Genomic DNA, 27,456 nt, shown 5'->3' on the forward strand with positions numbered 1-27,456 from the left:
GAATTTAACCTGACCAAACTCTATCAGTTTCTTTGGTGTAGAATGTGCCCCCAAAGTTTATACGTAAGAAATTGCCAGGCCTTTGGTCGTTGACAATATTGAGGCATTATTGTATTGATTTTTTTGGGAGTTTGTTCTCTTCTTCTGAATATATTAACCTTTGGCCCACTATTGCTCTCTGCTACCTTAGTCAGATGGCCATTTTTCAAGTATGAGTGAACAGGTTATTCTACCATGGAGGACATCACAGACAAGCTCAATCTTGTCCTTATTCAATGTTCAGATATGTGCAGTCGACAGATGACTTGGGTGGGACTTCCACCCCTCTGAGGCAAGAAGTCCCGCCTCCAAGAGCTGTCGGTCCTAGCAGCGCCACCGGCACCGGTGGCCAATGCTGGGACTGCACCCAATGAGAGGAGCAGCGATGGAGGAGGCCACGGAATTGAGGTAAGTAATATATCACTCTGTTCCTCTCTCCACAGATGCTGCCAGATCTGCTGAGTATTTCCAGCATTGTCTGCTTTTACATAAGAAATAAATCTTGTTAGCCTTCAAAACATATTGTTGTGAAGAAAATAGTTATCAAAGATTATAACCTCTTACTTTATTTTGAAAATATTAATGTTTTTGATTGCATCCATTGTAGTATCTCAATAACATTAATGCAGCAATTGTAATTTTAATGATTCAGACAGAAAGGCCTAGAAGTTCTATCACTCTGCAACCATTTTACAGGTGTAAAAAGGGTGCCGAAGGATCCAATATGGTAAGCAGGGTGCACACACTCATTCTCCTCCAGAAGTGCACTGCCTTCCATATTGAATAGGGCTCCTCTGTAAGTATCCAGGATAAGTGCCAGAATCATTTAAAAGCCTTCTTATAATATTGAGGTAAGGGTCCTACGCTTGTTGTAGGATTTTTTTGCTAACTTGGTCAGCCCTAGTGCTGTACTAACCCCTGCACCCCCGAATCATTATATTGAGCTCACAGCAACAACTTGATATGGTTCCTGTGACCAGCTGAACAGGTGCAAGCCTGTTTTCGGGTTCAATTGAATTTCTAGGCTAATGACTGCATTCAACAGGCCTTTTTTATGTTACTCACTTTTGAACAACCTGTAACATTACATGTAAGAAACTATTATATCTGGATTCAACTAGTAGAAGTATGCAGAGCCTCAATTATATCTGTGAAATTGATTTTTTTTAGCAGTTCAGGCAAACCTGATTATTTCTTCATATGGCCTCAAATAAGAGTATCTACTAAATTTGTAAACTGCACTTTCTACAGGAAAACCATCTCTAGAGCTTTCATCAGTAAAAAGTCATATTTTGTGCAAGACCACAAGCTATCCATTAGCCACAGTGACTTGGAAAAAATGCAATGGAAACTCGTAAGTAAAATAAACAAGCAACAAGATGCCATTATTGAAGTAACAGAGTAAATTCTTTCCCATTAACTATGAACAGAAGTAGTTCCAGAACCATTTACTCTCTAATAATCATCCACAATAATTAAAGCACTTTGTAACTGACCTCCACAGTCACAATCACAGATTCTGGGAACACAAATGTGAGCACAGCCTTGGCCCCCTTCCCAAATGTGTATTTGTATGTTGATGTGTGGAAATGAGACATCCATTCTATTAATGAAACAATCCAAATGTTGTAATATTGTACAATTTGGGTACACCCAATCATGAAAAATGTGTACAAAATGTGGGACACTCACAGCGGATAATGATCTGCCACACTCCTCCCACCGCCACCCTCCCCCACCCCCGCCCCAAACTTGTTGGAATAGGGAAATTCAGCATTTTAAATAAGGTTCAGTGATTGGGCTGCTACATTAATATAAACAGGATCCTCATTTTTGTAACAAGTTTGGGGCAACTAGTGCACAACATTTCAAGCACACCCAATTTAGGATTCGGTTATCTCAAATATGAGCCGGCAAAGTAAAATTCCTACGATCAATTGGAGCAGAGAGGAATATCAAGTGCATGACGTAAACCTGTCACCACAGGTATTGCATATGTGCATCATTGCAGTGTAAGACCAAAAACTAACCATGGATAGTGCCAGTACACAGGAGTAATACATGGACCACCAAAGGCCAAAATTTGTTTGTGTGTATATATTCTGTGCCCAGGTGAGTTTCCTTTTTATCTGATTACAGTTGTTTGTAAACAAGACCACGTTTTTTTTGTTTTCATGAAAAAAATGGATAGGATTGCAGAAGACAATCTTTGTAACAGTGATAAGAATCATAGAATCCATAGAATAAAAATAGAATTTAAATATTCAGTCACTGTACACCAGTGTTCGTGATCATACAGAATATCAGTCCCTTTGTATATTCAGCACACTGTTGCTATTTTCATGAAAAAAATTACATCTTTAAATCATCATTAAAAGTCTTAATTGAATTTTCAAGAGATTTTAAAAGAACCTACAAACGTTTTGGTTTCCTGCAGTCCAGATGCTTCAGAACAACTGTCCAGGTATTTTGAAGTCAAGGCCTTCTCACTGTTGCCAATTGAGCCATTTCATGAAGCACTCCAGAGTGGTACTCCCTGTTAATGTTGTCATGAAACAGTTTAACAGGGAGAGGGACCTGACTAGAAAGTCTGCGTGTTAGTAAGATTTGACATTTAAAAAAAATCATCAAAACTTCCTGAGCTTCATATTTTCTTCTAAAAAAACAAGAGTATTTTGAACAAAAAGTGTTTTCCCTAGATTTTTCTCCACCGTCAAAGAATGCAGTATTTATTTACTGAGTCACAATACTCATTATCTCCTTTGAGCTCAAAACTGGTTTGTGTCTGATGCTAAAGACTGTGAATAAGAAGGATGAGAAAAGATAATTTAGTTCATGAAGCCTGCCCCATATAAGAAGGTGCAGTCTTGTGTACTTTTAGTTCTGTTCTCCCCCTTTGGATACCAGCACCCCTCCACCCAACTCAATCACGCAACCGCCTATGAAACAGTGACAAAAATAGTGAGAGAGAATTCTAGCTAATTTAGGAAAAAACACTGAGAAATTCTTCTCTGACCTCTTAAGCATGCTCTGGAAGACTTCAGTGATTCATGAGCATCTGTTTGGTAATTCATTCCGGAGAATGAAGACTCTCCATGAAAAGAATTGCTGGCTAGCATCTAACCTAATTCTTTGATTATATGTTATGATCATATTCTCTGGTTCTTTCATCCCTATTCATCTTAAATAGTCTATTGAACCAGATAGAATCTATTTTCTTCATTATTTTAAAAAGCTAATCATATCTTTTCTAAGCCTGCATTTCTCTACTGAAGATCGTTGCAACTCCTGGTGCCTAACTTGATAGGTTCCACCCCAGGACTAGCTGTCCTTTTGCTTGCCCTCTTCTGCACCATCTCCAGGGCATCGGTATTCCCTGTCATATATGTGGATTAAACTGGAGACGGTACTCCAAAAGAGAGGAACAAATGTCCTGTACATCTAAATATAGGGCAAGAATTTGCTCACAGGTGAATGAATGGCATCCTACAATAATAAAAATCTGAAGGAATGAGACTCCACACTTGTAAAAGTTCATTTTCAGTGCCAGAGAGGTTGTTTGGCATCAAATAAGACCCAGCACACCGTTAAAATTTAATTATTTTGGAATGGACAAGGACTAACATTTTTGGGCAGGTTTGTTCGATATATATCATGTAAGTACAGGAACTTCACGAGAATTCAGCTGATTTTCTATTTAGCAAAATATCTGGCCACCAATCCCACCTGATAAAAGCTTACCCAATAATGTTCTGTACGGCACTTCATTGAAGGCTGTCTGAAAATCAGGGTATGCAACATCTACCAGACAGCTATCCTCCATTAATGTGGTTATTTCTTTAAAGAACCCTACCAGTTAGTGGGACAGGAGTCAGGACTTTTGTTTCCTAAAGCTATACTGGAATTCCCCAGCACCTGTCAGTCTCCCCAGGTGATTGTACATCCCATCCCTTATAATGTCTGTCAGCATCATCCCAATTGATGCCAAACTAACAGACCTGTAATTGCCAGAGTCTGATTTCTTCGCCTCCATTTTAAATATTGGCACCATGAGCCACCTTCCAGTCCATTGGAATGATCCCAGACCTCAAAAAGAGGCATTAACTCACATAATATATCTCCCATTTTCTTGACCACTATGGGATAAATGTTTTCTGGTGCAACAGTCCAATCAATTCCAAGTGTGTTAACTCTAGCCAAAAGTATTTCTGCATTTACCTCAATGGAATCGATTTTATGAACAGCCCTATCTGGCACCATTGGCACCTTGACGCCATTTTCAATAGAAAAATCATATGTAAAGTACCCATTTACCACTGCAGCCATATATCGGTCAGCAAACTAACGCCCTGCAAACACTATTAATGAACCTAAGTAGCCCTTAATCACATTAGGGGTAAAATTCAACTTCAAATTAGGGTTGCGAAATGGATGGTAGTTGATTGTTATTACATCCCACCCGTTTTCCCTTTCCAAGTAAAATTGGATGGTTTTTGTGGTTGGTTCCCTTTCAAATCTACCCAGTAAACCATTTGGATTTTATTTTTACCACATACCTTCATTTTTATCTGAGAAACATACATTTGGGTCAGAGGGGAATTTCCCAGATTTTTTGTTTCCAAATTGGCCTGGATTGAGCTTGTCTTTCGCCTCTCCCAGGAGATCACATGGTTTCAGGTGGGGTGTGGCATGCATATATTGTGGTACACAAGACATCACAACGATGTGGAATGGACCAGAGAATTTTTGCCTGTTCATCTTTGCTGGTATGGCCATACATAATTTCCTCATCCATAAGTACAGATTCAAAGTCAAAATTTCCACTCCTTTAATAATATCAGCACAATCTGGGCAGAGCTGTGTGAACCAGCACAAATTTACCCCTAAAACCACTTGTGCTGGAGTCTCTGTGATCTTTTAAGCTGGTTCAGTTCACTGCAGTTAGATTAGGCCCCACCCACAAAAATGGCCTGCTCCCTCCTGCCCCCATCCTCCCCCCACCCCGGTGGCATTGCAAGTTTCCGTCAGTTGCATTGGTTCGGGAAGGCTCTTCAAATTGCACACATTTTCTTAGGCGCACAGGCACTGGTAGACTCATTCTTAAAGCTTTTTCATATCTCAAAATATAATTAATTTACTAAGAAACTGACTGGTGTACACCAATGAAAGAAGTAAATGGTTCATTGTAGTTTTTCAAGTCATTTTCAGTGAATTTAAAGTCAAGTTACTCACAAGTGGAGCATTGGACACTTATTAAAAATGCTTATTTTTGTGATAAACCCATTTTTTGCTGTATTAATAAAACTGCACCTGGTTGCCACTCTTAAATACATAAGAAAACAAAACAATTATGTTCTATTCTGCTGCCTGATTGCACTGGTTCATGGAAGAGGTTAGGTTTGTGATTCTGCAAATAATATTTTTAGCGGAAACTTGAACTGTGACCCTAACCAGCGCAATTTTGAACACATTTTTGGTGCAATTTCCGTGCAAAGCAGAAACAAAGCAAAATGTACATGGGATTTGATCAAATATGGTGATGCTCTTCTGTATTGTAAACATCGTTTAGAAAGAAGAAGATGTAGTTTTTCTGAATATCTGTACAATCATAAAAAGTATTTTGATACTGTTATCCTGTTTTTTTAAATCAATGGGTAAAGCAAATTATTGCACATGTAATCTGAGGTTACCTCTGAGCACAACTGTTCTAATGTTAGCTAATTTTATCTAACTTCGCAAGACTTTACACACAATGCTGCAACAAACAAAACAAACATTGGAGATTTTGAGAATAAACATTTGATTGGATAGAAAATCCACTTAACTCAAATGATGTGTGAAATTAGTACATGTAAGATTCCATAATGCAGATTTTTAACTTGTCTTTTTTGTTGTTGTATTTAAGCTGCGCTGAAGAAGAAAATGTTACCGAAGGCATCCAGACTGAGGTGTCAGATGGAAAAGAATTTGGGTCCAAAAGTATAATGAGTATACTGAACACGAGAAAAATGGCTGGTGGGTTTTTAATAGAGTGCTGTGCAAAGAATGTCGTAGGCTCAATCTGCAAGCAAAGCTATCTTCCGAAACAAGGTAATGTCAAGTTTGTATGATTCTTGAAGCTATATTCGTGGTAACATTCTGAACTAATTATGATGCAGAAGTAAGTAGTCTGAAATAGAATGCATATGGCTGCACATGGTTGGGACTGCACTGTTTTATTTTCACACATATATAATACCCTTTTATTTATTCCAGGTACACCGTTCCCGGAGTTTATTTTCTACGTGACAGTTGGAATCTTTGTTCCAATTACATTCCTATTAATAGTCTTCATATTTTACAAATATAAAAAGGTAAGTAAGCACCTTTGCTTATGAATAATGTATATCTGAATTTAATATTTTCTGTTCATAATATGAACAAGCCAAAAAAATGTACTCAGTCTGCAAGTGATTGTTTTTCTGCCTGTACTCTGAAATGGTCGCTCAGATCACAGAGAAATGGATGAAATCTAGTTGACAGACAGTTCTGAAGGCTTGTGGGAGATATCCAGAGTGTGGCAGGATTTAGTGCGGCCATTTGGAGTGGGAATGGTGGCGTGGGGGGACAAAGAATCGTGTTGGAAGCGTCCACCCGGAAATCCAGCTTTGTGACTTCAGTTCCAATTTAGTTAACGGCGGGAAAGCACCAAGGTGGAATCTCCACCCCGACGTAATGGGAATGTATTTTAAATTGCTAAGCACTTACTTTTAATACATTTGCATCTAATTCATCACGATTCAATGGGGGGCTTGGGATTAAGTGTATGGTGGGCGACACTCACTTGCCTTTGGATGCCTAACTGTTAAAAGCTGGCAGAACTGAGGCAAGGCTTCAGTACCATGACAAATAGGCAACCATGCCCAGCACTGCATAGGGAAAGAGGCAGGTGTGGAGGCCATTGTTGGCCTGCAGTGCTGTGCACACTGCAAGAAGGGGGGTCATGTTCTCAGGTGCTCTGCAAGAGGGGTGCGGGTCCTCGGGTGCTCTGCAAGGAGGGGGCTTGCGTTTGAGTGGCTGTATCAGGTGACCAAAATGTTGGGTTGCCCATATTGCTGGATGAAAGGGTCATCTGTCAGCATGGGTGGGCACTGAGGGCTGTCAGGGAGTCTACCAGGCGAAGTAGCAAAAGCTCAGTTGCCAAGGCAGGGTCGTCTCTGCATCGACAACACTCTGTAGGCCCCCTCGTCACCTAACATGGACCCCTGTGGTCAAGAGGCAGCTATGCCTGCCCATGAAGCTCCACAACAAGAGCAACAGCAGCCAGCCATGCCAAGAATGACCCAGCTGCACCAGAGAGTGTACCAGACTCGAATCAGCTACCTCCAAATGTCCGAGCAGCATTGTCAGCGAAGAATAGGCTTCTCCAGGGAGGCTGTCACCGACTTATATGCCTTGCTGCAGGACGAGTTGCGACCTATGAGATTTGGGGGTCACCCTATGCCCATGGCATAGATCACAGTGGCACCAAACCTTTATGCATCAGGATCATTCCAAGGATCCACCGGGGACATGTGTGGGGTCTCTCAGGCAGCAGCCCAGCGCTGCATCAAGGAGATGATCACTGCCCTGTTCAAGAGGGCCGGCGACTATATGCGCTACTGAACTGGCCCTGACAGTCAGGTCAAGAGGGCCATCAGGTTCAGGGCCATCGCTGGATTTCCCCGGTGCTAGGTGTGATAGATTGCACACATGTGGCCATCAACAGACCAGCCCGTTGCCTTTATCAACGGGAAGGGCTTCCATTCAATCAACTTTCAACGAGTCTGTGACCACCAAAAGCGTTTCCTGCAGGTGTGTGCCCATTTTCTGGGCAGCAGCCACGATGCCTACATATTTCAACAGTCCCAGGTGCCACAGCTTTTCAGGCCCTCTGCTCGCCATCAGGGATAGTTTCTCGGGGACAACGGCTACCCTTTGAAGACATAGCTACTGACGCCTATGCGAAACCCTCACAATGCAGCTGAGGAGAGGTACAATACTTGCTATGGCTCCACCCGAGCGACCATCGAGCAGGCTATTGGGCAGCTGAAGATGAAGTTCCGCCGCCTAGATCAATCCGGTGGAGCCCTGCAGTATGCCCCAGCTAGGGTTTTGTGTTTTGTTGTGGTCTGCACAATCTAGCACTGCAGCAGGGCGAGGCCTTGCATGACGATGACATGACAGAACAACACTCCTCCACCAACGAGGAGGACATGGAAGAGGTGATGAGCAGGCAGCACTGGATGTTGAAGCCCTTGCACCGGAGGCCAGGCAGATTGAACGACAGGCCAAGGAGGCAAGAGACAATCTTACTTACCCACTCTAATGGCCGTTCAAAGAAAAAACAATAAAGACTGACTTCAAGGTATGCAGTCTGTCGCCTCCTTTCTATTTGTGTTCCGTGCCTAGTGCCCAGCTGAAACATGTGCCAGTGCGCATGGGAGATCATATTCAAATGAGGGCTGGACCTAGATTGGCAATCCACTTAGGGGGAAGGGCGAAGCCCTTCACAATTAAGGCATGGTAAAATAATCACTTTTACACAGTGAAGGTTAATGGCTTTAACAAAAGAACTTTATATGATGAAGCAAATGTCAAATTTCAAACACCCGTGAACCTGCAAGTGTTTCTCGGTGCTTTTCTTTATACGTTTATGAGTGCTTCTATGAGGTGTGAACCCAGCACTAGATGCTGGGTTGGAGGGAGTCTGCTGATCACACTGCCCCTTGACCATGTGATGACTTTGGTGGCCGTCCTCTGGCTGCCTGAGGCCTGGAGGGCCCCCGCTGCCTGAGGGTTTCCTGCACAGGTGCAGGACTCTCCTCAGGCGTCCTGACTGCTGGAGCTAAGCAGAGGGGCTGAGGAGCCGGTGTCCGCGCTCAGAGTGCCCTGAGGGAAGCCCCCAGCTGTGGAGGTCAGCCTCTCCTCCTTCCTTTAAAGGTTCACCAGAGAAGGACAAGGAGCAGGAGAAGACTCCAGGTGCCTCGACGTTGACTCACCTTGCCACTGCTGCATCGAGCTCATGGCCAAGGTGATGGTGTGCAGGTCTGCATGCATTTGTGGGATCAGTCTCTCCATGAGGGTCGCCAACCTCTCAATGGAGGAAACCATGAATTCACATGCCTGAGACATGGCAGCACTTATGGCATGAATGGACTGTTCCATTGTCCACTCATGGCTGCCTTACCTCTCTCTGTAACTCCAGCATACCCTGTGCTGTCAACACCAGAGGCTCGTCATCGCCCTGGGGCACAGCATGGGGCTGATCACCAACAGTCCTCTGACTGTCAGGGGCCTTGGCTGTCTCAACCTCAGCCAGCTGCTCAGGCCCATGTGCGGTGCTCTCACCAGCTGATGACCCTGATTCTAAAGCCGAGCGGAAAGCCACTGAGGTGAAAGTATCTGCTGTGGCGGAAGGCGCAGGAGAGTCATGAGACTGTGCATCCTCTGAGTGCTCCTCCTCCTCAGAGGTTAACAGCTGTCCCCCAATGGCTGCAGTCTCCTGCGGACGCTGACCTGCTTGAGAGAACACAAATGTGTGGGTTAGGCTGTAGAGATCTCAGCATGCCAACCTTATGTGATGTGGGTCTTCAGAAGTGAACTGTATGTCAATGAAAGCCAATCATCACTCTCACGTGTGGAGACTCCAGTCTCACCATCTGATATAGAGCAGGTGCCCTGGGTCCCTGCTAATTCTAATACCTCTTCCTCTGTTGTGGAGAGAGGCTGAAGATCTGGGATGCCTCCACCAGTCTGGGCTGTCTCCCTGCTGTTACGGGCCCTCTTGTCCTGTAAGTGGAAAGAGGGAGAAAGTCATATTTCACAGAGAGATCAACGTGACAGTTCTGTTAGTGGCAGCCCCTCATCCCCTACTGGGGTATTACATATAGTTCATTGCTCCTGTCTGCTCTCAGGGGAATTAATGGAGGTGAGCTGTGAATGAAGGTGGCCTGTGGCCAAGGCACAGCTATACATATGTCCGTATGAAGTGATGCCTAAGCCCCTCTGCCATTGCTGCTGTGGTGCCTCCCTCCACATGTCCCGCTTCCTCCTCCGTTGACACTTGCAGTCACTAAAAAGGAGATCACTGAGAAGGTAGCAGCCATGGGGTCACCCCTGGACATAGGTACAATGTTGCCTTTGTTCTGCCAAGATGAGTGCCCCACACCCCTCTCCTTTTTAGTGACTGCAAATGGCTATGCAGGAGGAAGCAGGAGGCACTCACCTTGGCAGAACACCTTGGACTTTGAAATTCTAGTACCTTGGCTATAGTAACAGATACAGCCGTAGTGTTTGTAACTATGCAATGAATCATGTGAGAAATAGAGTCAGCTGGCATTTGGGTGGGGATATGCAGTTGTTGTTTTCTTAGCCTGTCCTTGCAGAAAATGTTTTTTATAAAGACACAAAGGAGTAATTTTAACTTTAGCCGCTAGTGTAAAATGGATGATGTTACCTCAGCTGCCATTGTACAACTCTCCTAATTTCCATTAATTTCAATGGAAATAAAAATTGGGAAATGTGTGTAACATGTGGCTAATTTGATATTGTATATCGATTGCCAAAAGTTTAAATTACCCCCAAAGACCCCAATATTCCTCTCTATGGCAAGTGGGCACAGCACACCTGTCATGCAGCCTGAGCTACCTGGAATTGATCCTCCTTTTTTTCCTTCCTAATTACTCAGATAAGAGGATTCACAGTGGAAAACCCATGGGTACCCATTACAGTGCTCAGGGCAAATACAGTGTTTTTTAAGAGTACAAAGATTCAAGATTCTAAGCATTGGCAGAAGTGAAAAACAAACAACAACAAAATATTAAAATCCAGAAATGACCTAAAAACACCACTTCCACACCTACAATGACCTGGATGCAAGAAAGAATCCAGCAGCCTGTTTGGTGGACATAAAGGAGACAGAAGCCACAAAACAAAACTCCCACCAACTTCATTTCCTGTTATGTCATGGGCTATGTTTGAGATGGGTGGAATTTGCACTTACCGCAGACCCCATCTGAAACTGATTGCCGAGTAACTTCCAGGTGGGCACCCAGTGCTTCTGAGTGCTGCTCAGTTTTTCAGTCTTGCCAGATTTACCCTCACCACCATTATGCATCGAGCCCCTAGGAAATTCAGGACTTATGTCTATTGCTATTTCTGGGGTACAACACAGACTAAAACCATTATGGCAACTTTAACTCTTTAACTGTTAAATTATTGCACAGGCCCTACATAGCAATTGAAATGCAGTGTGTTGAGTAGTAAGTGGAACTATAGCAGTCCAAATTACAAGACAGAAATATGCTTTCAAGTAGATCTGATATTCTACCTCATTTGCTAACTAGTTAAGCTAACCATAATATATTCTGTTGTCAAGAATGTACATCAGTTGACAGATTGTCACACTGAGAAATGTATTCAAATTACTACTGAGCCTCATTCATACAATTAAATTAGTGCAGTAAAAAGGACAATCTGAGACATTCACATTGTATATAAATTACTAGATAAAAATCATCCACGCTCTGAAGGAGTCCTGAAAATTAGCTAAATCTCATCATTTCAGTTTATAATTGGTTTTTAGTTGAGATCCTTAATGGTTCTATTCATTTTGAATATCCCTTTACATATATATTCTGCATAATGCCTAATGTTAATGCAAAGATGTCAATAATTTAACATTGATATGAATAGCTCTTTAAATCCCATGCCCTGTAAATGTTACTAACTGGCTATCAAGATGATTTCTAGTTATTTGGTTTAAAAATGAAGACAACTAATCTAGTCTTGTCAGGAAGAACCCAATTTAAAAGCAATAATTATTAATAGCAATAGAAAAGTGCAGGAGCATTGCTCTTTGCTACATACAGGCTTAACAAATTCACATTCGTGCAAAAGCAAAAATTATCTCATGTATTTTAGTTATTAATTATGTATAATATTCCAAATCACTAAGGATTTGAAGATAATAATATGTATGTGATGAGAATTTCTGAAATGTTCTTATCTAATAAAAGTGGACAATTAGACAAGACAGAGACATTGCCATTTTAACACAAGACAGGCCAATTGTCCCTTCTTGCCTGCAGTGAATTTAGGTTCTCTCAAGGGCTGATTTTCCTGATTTCTTCCTAGATGAATCCCATTTTCCTGATTTATCCCATTGCCCTTTTATGTTCTTCTTTAAGCCATTATTATCTTTTTGTACACTGTAATGAATTTAGTATCGATCACCACTTGTGGCAAAGCATTCCACATTCCAAAAATCAAAACACGCCGCTTTCCTCCCAGAATGAGGGGGAAGTGGCAGTAAGTCAGATTTCTCAGAAACTGCCCAAGGGCTCATAGTAAGTGCAGGGATGGGAATTCCGGAACAGTCAGCATTTTGTGAAGAAGTAGGGGGTGGGGGTGACTGCGGGGCAGGCGGTTCTATACTTTCCTTCGCGATGCTCCTCTGGGCTCCATGAAAGAATGTTTTAAACTTACTTGGAAAGTTCATGCTGGGAAGATTGCTGCGGGTACCATGCTGACTTCTTGGCTGAGACGGCATCATGATCCTATTGATACAATGTGACCTTGATTTGCCTAAATCTGGCATCTGCTTGACTCTGACAAGCACTGGAAAATCAAGCATGCTAACATTAGAGCAGAACAGACTGGGTTCATCCACTCTATTTTAGCTGCCTGCTTTGTGTTTTCAATTTACATGCCAATGGAAATAATTTATCAGTATTTATTTTGTCTATTCTTTTTATCATTTTGAATATCTCTATCAAATTCCCCCTCAGTGTTTTAGGCCGAGAATACAGCTCTAGTTCAGCCAGCCTTACTTTACCTAGTAATTCCAGTCACTTAATACTTGCATCATCCTCTGTTGCATTTTCTCCAGGACTATTACATTGTTCCTATAATGAAGAACCCAAAACCAAACACAGTCTTCGTGATGCGGCTCTATCTTCTAGTACATTCTGCATTGTTGCCACTAACATTCGTGATAGTTTTTCAGAATTGTAAAATCATTATATAAGTGTTCTTCTATTCCACTGATTAAACTCAGATAATACTGAATGGAGTAAATTTTACAACTTAATCTTCCTGAGATTCATGCGATCAGGCCTCTGACAGTATTACTTTGTAACCAGCCACCAGTGATGTTTGAAAATAGCTCAGTCTTTTTCAACTTCCTCATCTTCCTTTCTGTGTGGAAGTGTCTTGCTTCCACTCAGCACTTCCCCTGATGACACAGCCAAAAATAGGATCCCAGGGTGAGGGAAACTGTGTGCAATCCTGCATCCTATAGTGCTATGACACAATTCATGGGAGAATCAGTACACTGTGCGCAGAACAGCTTAAGTGCACTGAACAGCTTAGGTGCGCAGACTGGCTTATTAATATTTAGTGGCTTGTGTGGCAGCTTTTAATAACATGAAATAGCTTATCTATTTGGTAGCAATACAGAGGCATAATGATTTGGAGTGTGAGAGTGGTGGGATATGAGTTTACACTTTGTGGTCCCTACACCAGTACATTCCCAGTTGTGTTACTGGAGGGGAGAGTTGAGAGCAGACTACATGTTGCTTCACATAGAAAAAGGGGAAATAAGCAAGACAGTCATCACCTGTCTGCTCTCACACATTTTCAAGTGTCTGGTTCATAGCTCCATCATCAGATAACAGAGAATAGTTCATCTGTTCCATCCTTTGCACACAGTTGCTGCTGTTGCCACATCAACCAAGAAAGAGGAAGGAAATAGAGAGCAATGTTATCCTAACCAAAATAGTTTAATGTTCTTTTCAGGGAGTACTCTTTAAAAAATGGGAAATGGGATTAGACTAGATAGCTCCAAAGTGGACCTAGCAATGGTGTCCCAGTTGTATTAAAATTTCTATGATTCTATAATCAACCATTTTTTACTTCTACAGTTTTGTTTATAATATGTTGTCTAATAACTATTGGCATATCAGAAATTTGTACATTGATTAATGTACAATCTCATTCTGGTCTTCATTTAAGCAACCTGGCTATGAAAGACAGCTCCACATGACACACATTGTTGGACCCTCTGAGAACAATTACGTTTATGTTGATTTTACCCACATTGATTATGACTTAAAATGGGAATTTCCTCGAGAAAACTTGGAACTGGGTAGGTAATCTGTTCCAAAATCAAATACAAAATAAATAATTCCATTAAAATAACATGAATGAGCCTAATGTGACAAAATAAGACAGGCTCCAGAGCAACTTTTTATACTTAATGTGTTTAAAGTGACACAATCCCTTTTTTGATATTTTACTGAAAGTGTGCAATAAAAAGCAATAACTCACCTTATCTTTCAAAAATATTAGCTATTTGAAAACATTGGCAAGACCACGTGAGAATTCAGTGCTTTCTCTTGTACACAAAATATATACAAACGCATAGCATTAAATATCAAGGACTAACAGGTCTTCCTGTTGAACTTGCACAGCAGAATAGGTAATAGCTGGATACATGAGTTTGAATGATGCAGGTCTATATTTGATCATTCTTAATCTGAAAATGATTTCGAAGAAAAAAAAGTTCAAGGAACCATCCCAATAATTCACAAGTACTAAATTTTCTTTGAAAAAGTGTTTACCTTTAAAACTGAAGTTGGCATCATCAAAAATAAAAACACAAAATGCTGGAAATATACAGCAGGTCAATTAGTATCTATAAAGAAAAACTGGCATGTTATGACATTTTAGATGTTTATTTAATTGGCGTTCAAAAATACAATCCCAATTTATTTTATTATTTCCTTTTTTATCCACAGATAAAATCCCTTATTTAATAATATTGGTCATTATACGTAGAAACTGTAGAGGAATTTGGTATTATTCTTAGTTAATTGTTGGTGCCCTACAGGGAATGTACTTGGTTCTGGTGCATTTGGAAAAGTAATGGAAGCCACAGCATATGGAATTAGTAAAGCAGATGTCCATGTCCAAGTAGCTGTGAAGATGCTGAAGGGTATGTGCAATTTATGCCACAATGTTCTAAGTAGAGTGTTTATGTTCAATGTTGTACAAATATTGCCTCACACTTGGGTAACCATGCAAATATGAATGATGCCATTTTTCAAAGATTGATAAAATTGTGTATTTGAATTAATAATGAATATCAATTTATTAAATGATTGTATTTTGGTTCATATTTATCTGTTTAAATATAACAAAGAAATAGAAACTACAAGACACAGTGACCACTGCTAATAGCATTTTGCTGGTTGCAAGTTTTTTGTTGTTCTTATACCTTATTTTCAGAATATTGTTTCGTTTAACAGAATTAGCCTTGCCAGTATGTTTTTCTGGGCAGTTATGTTTAAAGTTGAATGGGTCCTGCCACTTCTAAATGCATTTCATTCAACATAGCAGCTTTAATTTTAGCAGGTGCTTGGAAGAAGCCAGGAATAAAAGATCATTGAACTAAAACATTTAAAAAGATTGTAATATATATTCCTTCATTACAGATTAGATAAATATAATGGGCCAATCTAAAGCTTGAATTAATATGTCCAACTGATTGGATAACCCATAAATGACAAAGTTATAAATGAAGCTGAGTGTTGAAACTTTGACAATTGGAGGCTACAACAGGCAGGTAATAATGGAAGATAAAAAGCCTCATTTCTACTGAGTTCAGTGTTTTTGGGGGACACCATCCTACAGATTTAGCTATTGGAATTTTGGAAAAGATTTTTGCCTAGATCAGAGCAAATGGTAAAGTAGATATGGAATTAGCAGCATGGCACCAAATCAGCAAGGACCACATTAGACCAAATTGAAAGATACCAACACTATATAAACATCTTGACACCTACCAATTAGTAGCTGAGAAGAGGGGCTATCTAAACAAACAGCATACACTCAATCCCATTGCGCCTTAACCCATTTAAAATAAACAGATTAAAACTTTAATAAAGAAATAAACAGAAATAAACTTTAATAAAGCAGAATACAGAGGAATTTCAGAAGAATACGGTAACCAATGTGCTAAAAGAGCAATTTCATCCCATGAGTGTCACTCTTGTCAATTATCTAAGAAGGTGCATTAATTGACAGATTTACTGTCTGATGGCATATCTTCTTTCTTGAGTTATCCATGCATTATTCCTAGAAGGGCAGTGTCTGAACTAAATAAGCATCTTGAAAATCTAACTTATCTGCCTCGAAATTTGGGTGTGTCCATTCTTGATGAGGTCTAAGATACTCCTGCTACTGAACAATAGTATGCAAATGCCTGCTTCAGACATGGGTAAAGAGGCCTCTTTTTTGCCCTTACCCACTATGTTGGGCATTGCACTTCCGAACGGAACTGCACTTGCTTCCAGTCCATTATTTTAGCGCCTGGTGTCTGTGCAGTGCTAAAAGAAAGGTACTACGCAATGCATTTTCCAGACTATTGTATCCAAACTGGAGGCAAGTTGGATACAAAGCTGGAAAAGGCAAACACCACTGAGCCATTCAGATATTTATGAGGGTAAAATCAGAGGCACCAAGAAACTGTGGTTCAAGTGTCACTTATTCGTTTTCTCTTTAATGCTTTAGTAAGATTTAAATATACACAATGTGATGCCTCTTTACTTGTTTAATTTGAAGAATAACTAGTAATATGATATATTGGGTGGCATTTTACCAAGCGCTTGACGTAGGGCTCCATGGTTGGGGGCGGGGGGGGTGGGGTGGTGCCAAAAGATTGGGCCAGCAGCGGTCTGCCTTGGAGGACGACACTGGGGGGCCCTGGCCCGATCATCCCGGTAGCGGCGATGCTCCATGGCGGCACCCCGCCCATGGGCAACAGGTCCTGGATTCCAATATTTTAAGTAATGACATGCATAAATTTAAATGAACTTACCTTCAGTTTTCCAGGCCTGCTGCAATCTTTGGAGTGGCAGCCGGCACTCCCACGCCTTCAATTCCCTGTTCGGGGAAAGCCAGCATGACACTGGTGGGGAGGGGAGAGGAGTTAAGATTTTCGGTGCCGGTGGGTGCGGGGGGAACAGGGTCAAATATACGTAATGGGTGTAGGGGATGGTGGGAAGGTGTGAACCTTAAACTTTGTGCAGTCTGAGGCGGGGGGAAGGTCAGATTTAAAAGGTAAGTGTTCGAAAAGTGGAAGGGGGAGAGGGCAGAAATCAGAAATTGGCAGCCCATCTCACTGCTTAATGTTGACTACAAGATTCTGTCCAAAGTCATCGCCAATCGGGTCAAGTCTGCTCTGGAGTTGGTGATTCACCCTGACTAGAGCTGTACTGTACCCGGCAGGAAGATCTCTGATAGTCTCGCACTACTCAGGGATACGATTACCTATGTATGGGACAGGGGGATGGACACTCACCGGATCAGCTTGGACCAGGAGAAGGCTTTTGACAGGATATCGCACACCTATATGATGGATGTGCTTTCCAAAATGGGGTTTGGGGAGGGAATCTGCAATTGGATCCAACTGCTCTACACAAACATCAGTAACACAGTCTCAATCAATGGGTGGGAATCAGAAATTTGCCGATCCAACCTGGAGTCAGACAGGGCTGTCCTCTCTCCCCTGTCCTGTTTGTTTGCTGTATGAAACCTTTTGCTGAGTCCATTAGGAAAGATGCGGGCATAAGAGGGGTGGAAATCCCAGGCAGCGGAGGCACTCAGGTCAAAGCCTCCTTGTACATGGATGACGTCGCCGTCTTCTGCTCGGATCCGCTGTCCGTTTGCAGACTGATGAGCATCTGCGACCAGTTCGGACTGGCCTCGGGAGCCAAAGTAAACCACAGCAAGAGTGAGGCCATGTTCTTTGGGAACTGGGCCAACTGATCCTTTGTCCCCTTCACCGTCAGGTCAGATTACCTGTAGGTGCTGGGGAAATGGTTCGTAAAGGCCGGGGCAGGCACCAAAACCTGGAAGGCGTGAGTAGCCAGGGTACGCCATAAATTGAGCATGCGGGTGCAGCGATCTCTCTCCATTGTGGGTAAAAACCTGGTCATCAGGTGCGAAGTGCTCACGTTATTACTGTACGTGGCGCAGGTCTGGCCCATACCCCACTCCTGCGCCGTGGCGGTCACCCAAGCCATTTTCCGCTTCATCTGGAGATCCAAAATGGACCGGGTCCGGAGGGACACGATGTTCAAACCTTTGGATAAGGGCGGGAAAAATGTACCCAATGTCGCCCTCATCCTGAGGACCACCATTGTGTGCGGCTGCATCAAGCTGTGCGTAGATCCCCAGTACGAAAACACCAAGTGTTACTTTGTGCTGAGGTTCTATCTGTCCCCGGTGTTGTGAAGGATGGGTCTGGTCACATTACAGCGTAACGCGCCATCCAGTTGGACCGTGCCGTACCACCTATCATTCGTGGAAAAGTTTCTGTGGAAAAACACCTTTGACCACCAATCCATCAGGCAGTGGTCTGCACGGAATGTCCTCAAGGCCCTACGGGAAAAGGAGATGGTGGATCCTGTCGGATGCTTCCCGGCAGACTGCCAAATTCATTTGGCAGAATGCCTCATCACCAGAATTTTCATACAAGCACCAAGCTATAGCTTAGCTGGTGGTGAGGAGAGCCATCCCTGTCAGATCCTTCCTGCACGCCTGGAGCCTCAAGCCCTCCGCACGCTGCCCTCGAGGTGGCTGTGATGGGGAAGAGACAGTTGCCCACCTCCTTCTGGAATGTGCCTTTGCAAAGCAGGTGTGGAAAGAGATGCAGTGGTTTTTGTTGAGGTGCATCCCGAGCAGCTCTGTAACACAGGAGTCGGTGCTCTACGGGCTGTTCCCAGGGACGCACACTGAGATAAACATCAACTGCTGCTGGAGGACCATCAATTCGGTGAAAGATGCTCTTTGGTCTGCCCGAAACTTGCTGATCTTCCAGCGCAAAGTGTTGTCCACAACCAGGTGTTGCAAACTGGCACATTCCAAGGTCCAGGACTATGTGCTGAGGGACGCATGAAAGCTTGAGGCAGCCACTGCAAAGGCTCAATGGGGGAAGACCACTGTGTAAGGTCCTCCTGCCATAGTGAACTGAGGGGCTGGACCCTTAGGAAACCCTTCGGGTTGTATCCAGAAAATATGGGTTTGCTGTAAAATGTACATGGAATGTAAAATGGAATGGAAGGGTTGTGAGGCAACTCATTCCTGTATTGAAGAAAACTGATTTCCTTTGCACTTTTTGGAATGTCAACTTGGTGCTGTTTTGAACTGTGTTGTAATGTATTTTTTTTACAGATTTTTATGAATAAAGTATATTTTGTGGGAAAAAAGTTTTAGGGGGTAAAGGGCAAATAGTTAACGTAATTGTTATGGGGGGAGTGGGAAAGGGGCGTTAGAAATTTGTTTAATAAATTTTTGGGGGTGTACCGGCAGGGCTGGCTGCCCTTTAAAAATGGCACCAACGCCTGCGCATGGGCAGCTGACACCATTGCCGGGGACGGACAGCCCAGCCCATCCACAAGATTGGGGGGTGGGGGGGGGGGGGGGCCTCCCCGGCTATTTAAATGAGCCGCCATGTGCAGGCCGCCATTTTTTGAGCTCAGCGGTGGGTTCTTAAATTCCAGCCCATTATGTCTATTTAGTAAATTTGTAAAAGCATACAGTTTTGAAAAAAATCTGGATGTGAGTTAAAATTCTGATTTACATTATCAAGTTCAAATCCCACCATTGCAGTTTGAAGTCAGTTTCAAGAAGCTGCAAATATAAAGTTAAATAACTAAAGGTAACCAGGAAGCTGTTGAATTGTTCTAAAAACCCAACAGGTGCATTAATGTCCTTTGGTGAAGGAAAACTGCCATCCTTACCTGGTCTGGTCTATATGCGACTTCAATACCACACCACTGTGGTGACTCTTAACTGCCCTCTGAAGTGGTCCAGCAAACTACTCAATTACCATCGCTTTCTCTAGGGCTGGGCAATAAATGCTGGCCTTGCCAACAATGCCCATATCACAAGAATGAATATTAAAACTTAAACTGGTTGCACCAATAAGTTAATAGTCAGCAAGTTAACAATATCAAACAGTGCTTTGAATAATAATTTCAATTAAAGCAGCAAGGACTCATCAATATATTTTATTATTCACTTAAAAGAAAAACATGAACCTTCTGAAAAAGATGCTTTAATGTCTGAACTGAAAATGATGATTCACATGGGGCACCATGAAAACATTGTGAACCTTTTAGGAGCTTGTACTCTTTCTGGTAAGAAATTATTCCTTAAACCTTTGTTTATGTATCTTCATATCTAAATCATGCTATTTACATTTGTGTACTCAATGTTTTAATTATGTGCTATTTATAGGTCCAGTATACTTAATCTTTGAATATTGTTGCTATGGAGATCTTCTTAATTACTTAAGAAATAACCGGGAGAAATTTCATAAGACATTAACAGATGTCTTTGCACACAACAACTTTAGCTTCTATCACAATCTTTACAATGATCAACAATTCAGGTAAAATATATTTTTACCAAATTTACTACTGGTCAATATTGCTATTTTCCAGTGTCTTTTATCATTTCAATCATGTTTCTTATCAACAAATGTAAGCATGTAGAGTAGTTTTAAAAATGTTTTATTTTCAAATTCAGTGACAAATGCCATCAGACTCACTGATATATATAAATTAGATATAATTAAATTGGTTCAAAGTCACCTTGGATTCCTATTCACTAATATCCTTTAAGTGTTAGCATGGCTCAGTGTTAACACTTGCCTGAGTTGGAAGGTTTAGGTTCAATTTTAATTTCAGCACTAGCATGACATTTCGGGCTGAGAGTGTGCTGCATTGTCAGTGATGCTGTCTTTTGGATGTAGATGTTAAACCAAGACCCTTTCTGAGCATTCAGATGAACGTAAAAGGACCTATGGCCGGAATTTTACGCCGCCCCAGCAGGTCGGATGGTGGCATGGGGGCGGTGTAAAATTGAGCAGCAGGCTCCGGGAGGCCTAACCGCCCCGATTTCGCCTCCAACCAAATTTACGGAGGTCCGGCCCGGGAGTGGGGGGTGAGAAGCGGCCCACCCGCCTAGGGCCAATTAAGACCCTTAAGTGGCCACTTAACGGCCACTTAAAGGCCCTCGTCCACCTCCACGGGTATTTTACCCTTGGCAAGTGGGTGTGCCGGGGACGTGAAAGGCCGCCAAGCTATAGCTGCTGGCCTTTCCGCACCCCGGGGGGGGGCCTGGCAATCGGGCACAGGGTGCCCGATTGAGGGCCGCCCCCGCCTCCCAACCCAACCCCGAGATCCAAGATACCCCCCTCCCCCCAAACGACCACCCTAGCCTCACCAGGGTACGACCGATTCCCCTGGTGAGGCAGCCCAAACTTACCTTCAGTCCCGGCTCCTTGGTGTCCTCCTCGGTCGGCTGGGCTGCAGTCCCAGCAGTGACCACCTCTCCCAGTGGCACTGCTGAGACTAAGAGCTGCCGGCCCACTGATTGGCCGGCAGCTCACTGAGGCGGGACCTCCTCCCTCAAGTGGGTGGATGTCCCGCCTCGGGCCAATTAAAGCCTGGGGATCCATAATATACGGGACGGATTGCCAGGCTGGGCAGAAGCGGCTTCGGCACCGACATTTACGTCGGAGTCCGGCTCCCGTCCGCCCAGTGTAAAATTCCGGCCTATGTTACCATTGCAATACAGCATAGTACTTACAATTATCCCTCAGCTTATATTACCAAGACAGATAATCTTTATTTGTGGGATCTTGCTGTGTGCAAATAGGCTGCTGCATTTGACTGCAGCACGCTGTTCAAAGCAATTCATTGACTGAAGCACTTTGATATATCCTCAGGGCATGATATACATTGCATGAATTAAAGCTTTCTTTCAGTTATCAGTAAATGTAGTTTCTATTTATTGAAAATCATTCAGTCACTATTCACAAAGTTCTTGAAAAATATTTTGCAATTATAGTGAAAAGGAATAATAGTAGCCATGAAAAACATATACAAAGCATCCTTCTATAATTAGTGGAACTGAAAGAATGATTTGATCCTTGTTAACACAAACAAATCGCATAATCATGCCAACGAGATTTTTTTTTCCCAAACGTGCCCTCATTCTGGACATACAGTGGCTGATTTTCTGATCCACCGTGCCCCAGTATAAATTGGACAGTGCCCATTTTGCACAGACCTGACTTGAACTTGGTTGAACCCACCCATAGTTTTGGGTTGGCACTTTTAAATAATATTGAGTGCACAACAGCAGGACTACCACTTATGAACTGAGGTTCACAGTAATTCGGGAGAGGACAGTTGTGTGCTGCTGCAGGTTGTGAAGGCCTATAGCAGCGCAAATGCCGAGAAATGTTTTGGCATGTTTTCTGCTGTTTTCCAGCAGTCTCTACCAGCTAGTATTTTTGGTGGTCATCAGGCCAGGCATCCATTGGATGGAATCCCTGGAAAATGTTATGGGAGGCATCATGATGTTTCTGCATTGCCTTTTACCCTGGGAAATGCATGATAAGTAAAAAAGGACCGAAACCCAGTGTTATGGGTCTGCTCCTATCTGTCCTTTGCCACCAATTTTCTCCCCTCCCCCTTTCTCTCCGCGTGGCATTCACTCCATTCCACTATACCAGTCTCCATGCTGTACCTTAGCAATTGTCAATTATTCACACATGAGCCGACACTGTGAGGCTGGGGTTTTATCTTGATGAAGGGGGTCTCAACCACCGACAAGAGCCCCACATCACTCCTCTGGGGAAGACCTGCCGGATCAAGTGCCAATTAGGCACTTAAGCCGACAGCAGTGGGACTTCCTCGGGATCAAGGACCCGGGCGGCGGAGGTCCTGCCTGCTGACAGCTGTCGGCCAATAAGAGGCTGGCAGCTCTTTAACTGAGTAGCGCCATCGCAGAGATGGTGGCTGCTGCCAGTACTGGACTCACCCGAGGCCCTGGAACCGGGCCACAGGTACGTCACAATGGGAGAGGTTTCAGGGGAGGGGGTGTAGGAGGGTCGGCATCAAGGGCAGGGAAGAGGCTTTCAGCGGGCCCTCCCCCCGTTTCTGGATGCCTCGTTCAGGCACGAAAGTAGGCAAGCAACTTGCATGGGTTTGCTAGCGTGCACCCCATGTGGCAACAGGCTAATTCCAGCGGCGGATGAAGCCCTTAATTGGGCATTAATTGCCCACTTAAGGGCCTCAATTGGTGGCGGGGCAGGAAGGACATTCACAAACCTTCCCGCTCCAGGCTTAGTTTGGGTGGAGTCCACCATCCCACCCGATTATATGCTCTCCCCACCTCCAAATCTGATGCAGGGGAAAGCATAAAATTCCCTCCGATTGTCAGTGGGCAATTACACCACAGAGGTATCACAGTCAACTGATCATTTTCTCCCTCAATGTCTACCCATATGCACTTCCAACAAGGTATTCTGGATAGCGATCAGGAATGGGAACCCTGGCTTATTTTCTCCTCTCGGTCTTGAGGCACTGAGGCCAATTATAGCGTCACAGTTGCTATCTGTGCAACTCAGCTACTTATTGCCTTAACCAGCTGATGAGCATGAGAACTTTTAAATGAGTTTCGTACAAGACCATCCTTATATTCAGATTTACTGCTCAATTGTGAATTACTTACAAGCAATAATAAATGGTTATTTTGTTATCTGATATAAAATATGTAAATATTTACTTTGTATGGAAAAGCTTTTATGTGTGAAGTGTACCAATAATATTAGTATCTTCATTCTATATTTTGAACAGCTACAAAGCTAGAAATGTTCTGCAAAATAAGTCTTATGTACCAATGAATAAAAAGCCTGAAACTGGTATGTTGTCACAAGGGAGTGATTGTGATTTACTATTCTGCGAGGGTGAACTAACATGCCCATTAAATGCAGGTAAGAAGTTTGTGTGCAAGAAACAAAGGTTCATTGTTACAGTAAGTATAAATACTGAGAAGTAGAGCATATGTGATTGGCCACTCTATAGTTTCTGATCTGTTGTTTATTTGAGTACAAGAAAAAAAAACATCGTCAAGGTTAGTGCTCTTTATGCTGCAAATACAATTGCTTCATATGGCATCTGATGCAGTTCAGGAGGGAGCAACCACTATTGCTCAATGTTGTTACAAAAGTGCTTCTATATTTTTTATTAAGTGTATGTTTTTGAGGTCTTATATTTAAATTGTGAAGATGGATTCATTGGAAGGCTGAAGATTTCATAGAAGCTGGACTTTGCTTTGTTGTTGACAGTTCATTGAAATGACACTGAGATGTTGTTTAAAAACAGCCTTGCTGGAAGTCATGTGCTTTAAGCAATAAACAACAGAAACCTTGGTGACCTGGGGAAGATGTTTACAGAGAAGTGACAGGCCAAGATTTATAGGGGTTGGGAGGTTTGACTCTTGAAATATTAGGCTGGATTTTACAGCCCCCTCCCAACATCGGGGGCGGGGGGATGCTGAAAATGTCTCTGGGAGAGGCCCGCCATGGGCCTCAATACTGGGAAAACCTGGCCCGATATTGCCAGTGGTGGCAAGGCCCTTTGGCAGCCCTCCTGCCTCTTGGCAACGGGAGCAGAATTTACATATTTAAAAAATGCAAATTAACAAATTAATTACTTACCCGCTCCCGCCGTCCGTCCCGCTCCGATATTGGTGCCAGTGGCCGGCACTCGCGCGCCTACGGATCTCCATTTGCAGATCCAATGTGGGATACTGGTGGGGAGGGGGGAGCAGGTAAGTATTTCAGTGCGGGGGCTGGGTAGTTCAGGGTCAAACTAATCTGATTGGTGAAGGGGATGGTGGGAAGGGGTTGAAGTTAAAAGTTTATGAACTTTGAAGGGTGAGAGGGCAAGGAATGAATTGTATGGTTAGTGGGGGGTGGATGGGAGAGGAGCTAGAAATATTTATTTAATTTTTAAAAATAAATTTAAAATGCCTATCTCTTTAAAATTTATAATTTTAATGTGGGGCTCAAAGCCCTATAAATATCACATCGGCGCCTGCCCATCCCCTCCACGTCATCGATGGCGGGGGTGGGGGGGAACAGTCCACCCCGGCCATTTAAATGAGGCGTTGCGCTGAATATCATGGCGGCTCCGTGACGAGTGGTCCACATGGACAGACCGCCATTTTGGAAGCTCTCCACCGATTATGGCAGCAGGTTTATAAAATCTAGGCCATGATTGTTTGTTTCACTTTGGACAGTGTGTTGTGGTGTGAACTGTTTTGAAGACAGTTGGAGAAAACCAGCCAAGAAAGCAGCCACCATCAGCACCCTCCTCCATCTCTTTGAGAACTTCCTGAGAATCAAGTGTAAAAAATAGAGAAACTGATGCTGCATTTCTCCTGAAAAGTATGCCAAACTGATCCTCAACGTCGCCTGAAAAGAACTGCTCCAGAAAGATCCCAGTAACAGTTGTCTACCCGTATTTGGGATGCCAGACCAAAAGGGACAACTGACGTCTTTCCATATCTTCTCTTTTTTCTTCAAGAATTAGCAAGTATTTGGCCAAAGTATTCTTTTTGTCTTTTTTTTTGTAACCGACCTCTGCAGAGAGAATTTCTGTATTTTTTCAGTGTGTATGTGAGGGGCATTTAAAAAGGGGAACTTTCATATTTCAATCTGTGTGTTAATGCTTTGCTTCATTCCTGGTTAAATTTTGTTTTATAATAAACTGATAATTTGTTGTTTATTAAAGAAAACTCATTGGTGTATTTTATTCTGGGATAAAGAGTAGAGTATATGATTTACTACATTGGTAAATGGGTAAACATTTAAAAAATATACATTGTGACCAGTGGAGAAGTGGTACTTGAAAAGAGCTTTTGGAGGATGTACTGATATGTGAAGCAAGCTCCTTAAAGTGGTGCAGAGAACGATACCTAAAGACTATTTGGTGTAAAACAGTGACATATGCAGGTTACTTCATGAGTAATGAAGAACTTGTTATAGAGTCACAAGTGGAATATACTTTATTTACCTCCAGAAATAATTTATATTCATATGTACTGTACTTAACAAAGATTGACTTTAAATTATACTAAACTCTTACACGCTGAAGGCTAAATTGACAACATGGAAATGCTATTAAATATCAAAGCAGCTGTTATTGAGAAGGTAATTTCCACTCATTATTTTTATTGCCTTAAAATAACAAAAATGGCCTTCTGAGTATATTCATCTGGTATAATAAATTCCATTGTGAAACAATCCAAAGAGATTCCAGCTTTACATGGAATTATTCTCGATTCAATCTTTAAACAAATCATCAGAGAATATAATCTAATCTGAGGAAGTTTTACACCAGCATTGGAAAAACATCAAAAGGTTGATATTTATTTTGTAGGTCTCGATTTTGTAAAAATAAATTTACAAACTCAATCATCTAACTCCAGTCCAAATGCATGGGAAAAAGCCAATAATCTAATACTGAGTAATGCCCAAATTGATCTGTTCTCCAATGCAATGAACAGATATGATATAAAGATTCCAAAAATATAAAGTGCAGGTTATTATCTACAGAGGAGCATATAAAAGATTCCATGAATGCCAGTTATTTATAATCACACAATCAATCCATTTTTGGACCTTTCTTTATTTAGAAGTTAACTATCAGAATACCAGGAGATATGATGATGAAGACTTACATGTTCTTACATTTGAGGACCTTCTCAGCTTTTCATATCAAGTTGCCAAAGGGATGGAATTCCTCACTTCACGAAGTGTAAGCTTACTTAAAAAGCCTCTGAATCAAGTATTCAAAGCTGTAGCACTGCATTACCAAAGTAAATTGATCATTGATCTTTGTTAGTGTATTCACAGAGATCTAGCAGCTAGAAATGTATTGGTGACACATGGAAAAGTAGCAAAAATATGTGATTTTGGATTAGCCAGGGACATCATGCAAGATTCTAACTACGTCGTCAGAGGCAACGTAAGTCCATGCAAATGTTTTTTGTCCTCTCCCAAGCTGATACCCACACATACTGGGAGTAATTTAACATTTGAGGACAGTGTAAACTAGACAGTAGCAGATCGGCTATCCATTATACACCCCTTGCAACTCTCCTTTCCATTTTTTGACACTGTAAAAGAAATTTGGGAGAGTGTTTAACAGGTGACCCTATTGCCCATTTTAAACAATCAGCAAAAGTTAAAATTATCCACACTCTCTCTCTTCGCGGTTGCTGGATAGCAATCAGGAGCAGGAATCCTAACTTTCCAATCCCTAACCCAATAGTAATCACTGCTACTGTCACTGTGTCTGCTAAGATCAACTAACTCAGCATGGGTTGAAGTTTGAACCTTTTGAGCTTTCTGACTTGCTCAGCTACTCATGGTAAGATTAATGGATATATCAGGGCAAATAAATGTTTTTAATGAACTATAAAAAAAATTGCGCAAATGGTGGTAATCTGAAATAAAAGCAGAACTTG

The 27,456-nt window shown here is 42.3% G+C and overlaps 1 protein-coding gene across 5 annotated transcripts in view; it reads left to right on the forward strand.

Moving 5' to 3' along the window:
- The window catches only part of flt3 (fms related receptor tyrosine kinase 3), a 122,075-nt gene that overhangs the window by 83,404 nt on the left and 11,215 nt on the right, over nucleotides 1-27,456 (forward strand). For 4 of the 5 annotated variants that reach the window (XM_068033551.1, XM_068033552.1, XM_068033554.1 and 1 more), the window contains 10 exons: nucleotides 1,291-1,393; nucleotides 5,945-6,129; nucleotides 6,295-6,392; nucleotides 14,074-14,206; nucleotides 14,951-15,055; nucleotides 20,154-20,264; nucleotides 20,365-20,518; nucleotides 23,778-23,914; nucleotides 26,623-26,744; nucleotides 26,832-26,954. In XM_068033551.1, the coding sequence (XP_067889652.1) occupies nucleotides 1,291-1,393; nucleotides 5,945-6,129; nucleotides 6,295-6,392; nucleotides 14,074-14,206; nucleotides 14,951-15,055; nucleotides 20,154-20,264; nucleotides 20,365-20,518; nucleotides 23,778-23,914; nucleotides 26,623-26,744; nucleotides 26,832-26,954 (1,271 nt within the window). Of the gene's footprint in view, nucleotides 1-1,290; nucleotides 1,394-5,944; nucleotides 6,130-6,294; nucleotides 6,393-14,073; nucleotides 14,207-14,950; nucleotides 15,056-20,153; nucleotides 20,265-20,364; nucleotides 20,519-23,777; nucleotides 23,915-26,622; nucleotides 26,745-26,831; nucleotides 26,955-27,456 lie in introns of those variants that run through there. The other variant, XM_068033555.1, reaches the window with a different exon arrangement.

This window comes from Heterodontus francisci, chromosome 6 (assembly GCF_036365525.1).
Source record: "Heterodontus francisci isolate sHetFra1 chromosome 6, sHetFra1.hap1, whole genome shotgun sequence".
NCBI classification, from domain to species: Eukaryota; Metazoa; Chordata; class Chondrichthyes; order Heterodontiformes; family Heterodontidae; genus Heterodontus; species Heterodontus francisci.